Raw genomic sequence first — 8,965 nt, 5'->3', positions numbered from 1 at the left:
TAAAAAATTCAACCTTTATTCATAGTGGAATAAAAAATCATTGGCATCATTTATAAGTAAAAAAATACTTATAAATTAGCGTATAATACAACTCAATTAATTAACTAAATACATTGAACATACATTTTTAATTACCATAAACTTAAACTCTCTAATTAATGATAGATTATAACTAACTTATGTTTGAATCAGTTGCTAATATTTTATTCGTAGCTCATACAATTATAATTTTCAATTTTCACTAATTTTTTACTGTTTGGCATAAATGTACCAATTCAAGTTTAATTATTATGAAATATAAAGATTTTAAATGAGCCTTAGTTTTCAAAAATGTATAACGTCAAAACTAAATTATAAACAAAATGTGAAATACCAGGAATTTGATTTTCTACTGTGTCTATCATGATTCATGAAGATTTAAACTTTAAAGCTACAATCATTACACAAATACATTTAATATAAAATTCTGAGCATAAATAAGTTCCTAAAATTGTCTTATTATCATTCTTTAACTCTACAGGCTAAATTATTTAATTTTGGTATTGTGTATAATTTAAAATATATAATATTTAAATCTTGTGAATTTAAATTCAATATTTGAATTGTCAAAACTAATTGTAAAACAGTTAAATAAAAAAAAGTAAAAAGTTTATTTAAGAATTTCGACTAAAAATACTCAAAAATTAACCACCTGTATCTAATTTCCAATTGTTTCAAAAAAATTAATCGTGTAGGTACAATTTACAAACAATTTTTTTTTTATTTATGGTACAGCATCAACTACTAGGTTATTACTTATTAGTTTGCAATAAAAAAAAAGAATTAGTTACATATAAATAATACAATAATTTTCTTAGATTAAGTTGTACATATCAATAAGTTTTAGAAATGTAATGATTTTGTTGGCGTTGCCTTGGATTGGGCTAAAGGCTTCGAAGAGGTTGTCAGGCATTTCTAGGCTTTTATGGAATCTATATGTTTCGACTTAAAACAAGGAGGTGCTTGACTGTGAGAGGTTCTCCGCAGGTTTGGAAAATTACAGGTTGTTCTCTGCGCATAAGACATTTTTGATATTTTTACATTTCTAAAACAACAACTTGTAAGGAATCAAGAATAAATGAAAAACCGAAAAAAATTTGAAAATGTAAAACGTTAATGAGTCGCTAAAACATTATAAAAACTATATCGTGTCTAGAAAATGATTGTGTAAAAAATTCAAGTCTCAACAAGAATTTCTTTTTGAATTACAAAAAAAAAAAAATAATAATCAAATCAATTTGACATTTATAATTTTACATTGTAATATACAACCCAAAGAACATTACTCAATCTCGGCCATTAATGATAATGCCTAATCAACCTTGACAATATTACAGATTTTGTTCTTATTGTCCATTTTGATTAGTTTAAATGACTAGCAAGTAATTGAAATGGGCATTTTATACATCGTCTATCGTTTTTGACAATGACTAATTACTATCTATAGCCTTCTTTCGGCAGGAATAGGGATCTTAAAGGTAATTTATCTGATATTTTATTGTTAAGTCCCAATACAATTATACACCAAATTGTAATTACTAATTATATTTCATTAAATTACGATTGTTCAATTAATACTCCCAATTTTGTACATATCACTTATGAAACAAGAAAAAAATTGTTTATATTTAATTAAAATAGTTATATCTCAAAACATAATAACTTTCTAAACATATTATTATACTATGTTACATATTATTGACCAATGAGTTAAGTGTACGATTATAAAACGTTTGAATATTTATTTAATCATTTTTGGATAGTTAATTAAAAGTACCTCTAAGTAATGCTTTATTTTATTCGTTTTTATTTTTTATTGTGGAAGCCAATTTTGAAAATTACCTTTTTATATATTAACCGCAATAATCTCCAAATATTTTATTTTTCATTGGGTAATAGTTAAATCTTTGGTATTTGTTAATGTGTGAATAATTAAAACTAAACTAATAACTTTAATAGAGGAAATAACTGAGAAAACCTAGAAAACAATTTATGACACGAATAATTAAATTTGATACAAGAATATTCAGAAACAAAATAATCGTATACCTAAGTATTTCAAAAAGTATTCGAAATACTTTTTTATAATTATTCGAATATTTTTCCAAATACTTCTTATTAAAAAGTATTTTATCCATGTCTGATAGTAGTATAAGTAAATAGAAGACGTAATAGTAGTACCATGGATACACGCACAGGTACAACAGAGTGTATGTTTGCTGCACGCCTGACCGTCCCGAAAGACTCGGTCAAGACGGGCATGAGACGTAATAGGCCCTGCCCTACAGATTGTAAAGTAATATTTTTTTTTAGAAATGTGTGTTCACATTTTGTTTCAACAACTAAAGTGTAATCGTAGAACAACATTTTATATTGTGATTCAATACAACCAAAAATCTACGAATAATTACAAGAGCGTTCGTAAATGCAAAATAATTCGTACAAATACGTTGTGCATAAATGATATATTGATATAATAGTACTTTTTGAAGTTGAAGATAAAGACGATGAGTCGAGGTAGGCGAATAAGGTTCCATAAAATTAAATTTCATTGGACCGATGAATTATTTTAAATCGGGGGCTTGTTTATTTTATTTTAAAATTAAATATTTACCGTACATAAATAATTATATAACTATAAATGGACGCAAAAATGGGCAGGTAATGATATTCGCTGCACTTGATTTGAAACTCGCTGTGCACGCCTATGCTAGTAAACTTAAAGTTACACTTACGCGTTTTTGCTATTGTATTTATAGAAGGGCTCGAGGGTTATAATTCAATTGGTGATATTATAGTGATAATCTAATAAATACAGTTAGATATCTTAGTATTAGTTTATCAATATTATTGCGTTTCAAAATAAAAATAAACTATAAAATAACAAAACATAACTCGTATATGACTAAAGTAAACACACGTTTTAAGAAAACTTCAATATTATAGCCGTTGTTTTTGTCCATACAATTATGTACGATAACACCACGGCCAATAAAAACAATCTAAAATACATTGATGATACCACTAGAGCCGGCGTAACATAAAAACCACTCATCATAATTAAATAATTCAAAACCTAAAATTAAAAAAAGTTATACCTTTCTAATTAAAAATAATAAAATACTGTACCTGCAGTAGAGTATGTATATAGATATGTTTTACTAGAACGGATCAACTCAAAGACTAAACTTATGCTCTACTTTCGTTTAATTTATTAAATTTATTATTGACTGTCATACACTATTTTGACACACTATCTGGATAAGCTATCTTATACGTAAATGTAGTATATAATATATATGTATATGTATATGTTTATAGTATTTTAAGTTGACTTACTAAGAATTTAGTTAAAAATACTTTGAAACGGTACATTTATCAATCAGATATATTGTATTTACAGTACCTAGTTTTTTTAAATTATTTTTTTAACCAAATCATTTTATATTAATTATATTAATTTACAAAAACAAAAACCTATAACAATCTACCGATCGTAGTGTATATTATGTAATATATATTATTATGCATTGAACCTTTAAAATAGTTTTCATTTATCAATTATCTACCAAACACTATTTCAACACTTTTATCGTATTTTGCTTGTCAACGTACAAAATAAATAGACTTTCGTTGTACGACCTATTGATGTATAGAGAAAAATAAAACCGTTTTTGTCGTTTTAAAATCACAATCGTGTAAACCGCTTTTTTTTTATTTCAAAGGACGCCGACGAATTCTAACATCGCCAATGAACCCTTCCTATTCGTTTTCATCAGATGTATCATTATTCATTATGATACACATTATGAATTATGGGCATAGCGCGCAACTCCATACGTATATTTTATATTATGTATTTAAAGGGCCACACCTTTCACAAAACACGGTTCTAAGTTTTATTTTGATTACATATATCCGCGAACCTGCAGGATTATAAGTTATAACTTGTAATTATAATTTCTTAACGTTGTGTCGTGTGCAGTAATTGTTGCTATTTTTCAACTCACGGCATATACGTTATGCGCCTAAGTCTCTCTCAGAGTGATATGCTCTAATATTACTTCATCCTCGTCTCTCTTGTGCTGTACCAATAAGTGCTGTGCTTCCGTATTATCCGTTTGGGCAACACTATATCTTTTCGCGTGCTTCCGACGTTTTAGCTTATAACGAATAACGGTAATCGTTACCGGATAACCTCTCCTTTATAATCTCAATGCAAATCAGGATGGCATATATTTTGATATATTTTCTACAGCGTTAGTTAATTGTTATCATCTTACCGTCATCGTTATGGACACTTGATCAATATTTGAATAATTTGGAGACTGATTAAGGTAAGTACCTACACGTACGTATAATAATAACAATTTACTGTGTGTAACATTCGGTATCGGTAACATAATAATATATGTGCGTCGGTACAATAACTAATAAGTCGCTCTGGTAATAATCTGTTATGTTATTAGTTTTATGAACAAACAATACACTATTGTAGTATCGATAAATTCAGAATACAATAATTAATGTTAAAACATAATATTATGTTTCTGGATAATTATAGTGTATTAGTGTGGAATTATAAACATTTTCACCGTAAATTTCAAAATTACACAGTAAATTACTATAAATGAATAAATAATAAAATTATATAATATGACTTTTATCCACTCCCTGTTTAAAATAGAGACATCGTTTTAAATACCTATTGAAGAAAATATTGAAACGTTAACTGAAAAAAATAAAGATTATCCATTTTATCGGGACAGCGACAATCGTAATCAAATCGCATTTTTAATAGAATACAACAAAAATTTTAGCTGATAGACCATAAACTGTGAACGTAGGTATAACTTCTTGTATAATTAATTCTCTTATATTTAATTCTCTAAAATAGTGAAATACTATTTATATGACTTAATGAAAAAATGATCGAATCAGTTTTGATGGTTTTGAACGATCCATAAATATTTGATTTAACTTAATCAAATACTTTAAAAAAAAATCCAAGTCTTTAATATATTTATTATACCAAATACCTACTGCATACTTAAATATTTTAGCCTTGAAAAATACTTTTTAACTGTTTTATCACTTACGTCCTATAAAAACAAATTTAAAACACGATTGAATTCTAATATGTGTGGTTGGATCAAATTAAATAATCGAACTTAAACTCAACAATTATAAATGATAATACTCTCAAAGTCTCAACATAAAGTGAATTACAAGTTTTATCTAACTTTATTATTATATTACTAATAAATACTAATAGCACTGTATGGGTTCATGTATACCCATTTCGCGTTCATATTATGTAAAACTGCGTCCACGGTTGTGATGATTTGAACTTTTCTAAAATGTCATAAATTCCTCATAAACTATTGTAACGGTGGTCCTAAATAGCTCATATATATAGTCATATGAACATTTTAATTAATACAATTTACTAGTGAAACTATAATCACTTACAATTAAATTCCCTTAAAATCAAAACAGGACAAGTAACAGATTTATTTTAAGTTTTAGTTGTTGTGGTGGTTACGTGACTGCAGAAATTTCGCTACGTAAAACTAAAAGTGCAGTTCACAAGTACAAATTAGTTAATTTTGAAAAATCGTACTATGTTAGTATTTCAGTAAAATATCAGGTAGGAAATGACGGACGTTAGTTTTCTAATATCATTACATAAATGTAGAGCAAGGTTATGTAAAAATAGAAAAGACAATTTTTACCCTTACCTACTTTTTTTTCCTAAACTTCAAATAATTATTTTTATAAGCAGCTTGTTCATCATGTTATATAATATGACGTGTATCCTACATCAACATTTTCAGTTAACAATTTTCCATTTAATTATTTAAATTTAAATATGTATTTTCCATTTCAAAATCTAGAATAAATGCTCTAGCTAGTTTATACATGAATAAACATATTTTAAAAAGTACCGAAAAAATGTTTATAAACTATGAAGTTAAAAAATATTGAACATTTAACAAAGTCAAACTTAATAGGTGGCCAGGTAGGTTATATTGAAAAGTTTTTCTGATCCAAGTTAGTGGATCCCCTGTAGTATGTATAGCTGTACGCTTACATTAATAATAATATTATGTTTTATAATAATCACATTAATATGAAATAATGACTGAATACAAAAATAAAATTTGAATTTAATTTAAAACCAGTACCTAATAAACTAGAAGATTATAAGTTAATAAGAAATAAAACCGTGCAGAATTCGATGCAACAAAATTCTCCATCTAATACCTGTTATAGGATGTGCGTAATAAGTAATAATTGCATATTGTTCGTATTATAAAACTAAAAAATATAATAGGTATGTAATATAGCACTTTATTGCTTCCCAGCACAAAATCATTTAACACTAATATTAGAAAAAAAAATGTATTAAATATTACTTAACATTTTGACTGCGGTTCTAGATATTTTTAATTATTCTCATAACATTTAAACAAAGATAATATATCGAAGTTGTTATTCAATACTTGATCATACAAACGTATAGTAAAAATTAACATATTACAGATTTGTACATCTATTTAATATATTGGATTGCACCCAGACGAATGTCAAAACTTACACATTTAATTTTTTTTTTTTTTGAATATAAACCACTCTGTCTTTAGTGATGTGTACATGCGTGCGCGTACATGTAGACAAAAATAACACAACCTAAGATAAAATAAAATCTAAGTGATTATAATAAAAAAAAATGTTTATACCCTCGTATGCGCATAGTAAATAAAGTACTCGTATATGTAACACACGTTCGACACGATGAAATACAAACCAATAACCATAAAATATAAGTTTGTCGAGATAAAATATATGCATCTAAAAATTATTACTAAACGTCAATCGATTAATCGATTAAGTCCATTTTTTTTTTCTGTATAGGTTTTTATATTGCTTTTATTAATTCTTGCGTATAACAACATTTCTTAGAAAAGTTTATCGTCCGTGTAAGTTTTTCATTAAAATCGAGCTTTACCTATGTGTTTTATAATATGTATCTACTGTATACCCGTAATATTATGGGATTGTTTCGGAGTCAATTAAATTATTATTTAATTTTTCTTCTAAGCTAAAATATTATGAATTTCGATTTTTAGTTGAGAATATGAACCCTGTATAATAGTACCAACTTATTTACCTACTCCATTCGTCCATTAATTGATTATTGTATATTTTGAAAATCTCTTTACTATATACAAGCTGTTTCAAATGTGTTTATTTTGATAATTAGACAAGGATATTCCTTTCACGTATATGTGTAACGATATTTGTCCTGGTTTTAGATATACATTTGGTCATATGTCATGAATCGGGAACGGATTTAGGATGAGGCAGGGCACTATGCCACCTAAAAACAAGCTCACCACGTCGTTTTTTCCAGAGAAACTTTTACTATAATTCAGTAATGATTGAACAGTACATTAGTACTTATACCTATATACCTTTTCCATACCTGGGGAAATTAATTATCAAGACGTTTCAAAATGTGTGTAACACATGACAACTGTGTAGCTACCATGACAATATTTTATTATTATTTTTATTTAACAGTGGTGAACTGTCCACACTTTCAACTTTCAACATATTTTATTTTTCATAAAATTATTCCGCCTTCATTATTGACACACATCACGCTTTCACTCTTTTATATTATATAGATTTGGAATCAATTGCTCTCTATTTATTTAAAATCCACAGCATTAGAAATCGTCAGAACCCAAGCCGTGATTTCATTGGTGTATGACTCCATAGGTACTTTAAAATAGGGTGAGTGGGATTTGGTCAAACCATATCCTGTACATATAAATGATACCCCTTAATGATATAATTATACACATTCATATATTTTAGAAATTACAGTACGAAGACATAATATCATATTGTGAAATTATTTTTTACCGGTCATTATGTCCGAAGCGCAACAGCCACAAGATTTGTTCAGCTTACCGTACGAGCTACTCGAAATGTTCAGGACAATCAAGCTCGATTACACTAATATTCCTCAAGAGAAACTAAACAACAGATATCGGACAATGTGCTCACATCTGATAGTTGTAAATTATGTCAATATACCAGAACGAGGTGTATACTGTGAACAATGTGCACAATTTAAAATGGAACAGGACGACCAGGTGTGGAAATACGTCAACACTTCTTTTGTAATTAAGAACCGAATATACACTAGTGAAGATTCTCGAATTCTTATCAATCTATACTATTTGAAATGTGACGAGTGTAATCAATTATTGACAAAATTTGTCGAGAGACCAGTACCATATTTACTGTACAAATTAACACTATAGGTAACAAGAAACTACATTTTTTAACACACTATATTTGGAAAAAAATATACATAGGTTTTAACATTATTTTACTAAATTTGTTTATGTTTTTACATTTATACCACAGCTTGTATTACTTTTATTAATTATTACAAAACTCGACACGGGTATCGACACTAGTGGACCAAGAACCGTCATTGGCCTAGAACTTCTGTGGGGTGGGAAATGGAAAGGGTAACCAAATCTGGTCATAACTTCTAAGAGCAAGGTGACGGTGTCTTAGTAAAATATGTTTAAAGGGTGCGGGGGGAGGGTCACAGTGACGTCGACAGCAGGTCGCGTACAACTGGACATGGGTTTAAAATGTTACAAGTCCAAATCACGGACGATGACGTTTCGTCGTCATTTGGATATATTGATCAATCTGGAACGGATTTAGGGTGAGGTGGGGTGGGGTACTATATCACGTAAAAACAAGTTCACTCCATCGGTTTTTCCGGAGAAACTTTTACTATAATTCAGTAACGATTGAACAGTACCTATACCTATTCCATACTTGGAGAAATTAACTATATCAAGACTTTTAGTGAAAATATTTTCCAAATGCG

The 8,965-nt window shown here is 27.9% G+C and overlaps 1 protein-coding gene across 1 annotated transcript; it reads left to right on the top strand.

The window, feature by feature from the left end:
- The first annotated feature begins 7,982 nt into the window (after nucleotides 1–7,982).
- LOC132938939 (uncharacterized) lies at nucleotides 7,983–8,595 on the top strand. The gene is made up of 2 exons (XM_061005919.1): nucleotides 7,983–8,345; nucleotides 8,485–8,595. Exons 1-2 carry the CDS (start codon nucleotides 7,983–7,985, stop codon nucleotides 8,593–8,595), a joined length of 474 nt encoding a protein of 157 aa, XP_060861902.1.
- Nucleotides 8,596–8,965: the final 370 nt, after the last annotated feature.

Source organism: Metopolophium dirhodum, chromosome 2 (genome assembly GCF_019925205.1).
Source record: "Metopolophium dirhodum isolate CAU chromosome 2, ASM1992520v1, whole genome shotgun sequence".
NCBI lineage: Eukaryota > Metazoa > Arthropoda > Insecta > Hemiptera > Aphididae > Metopolophium > Metopolophium dirhodum.
Note: the sequence above shows the minus strand (reverse complement) of the source record. Positions and strands in the feature narration are given on the sequence as shown.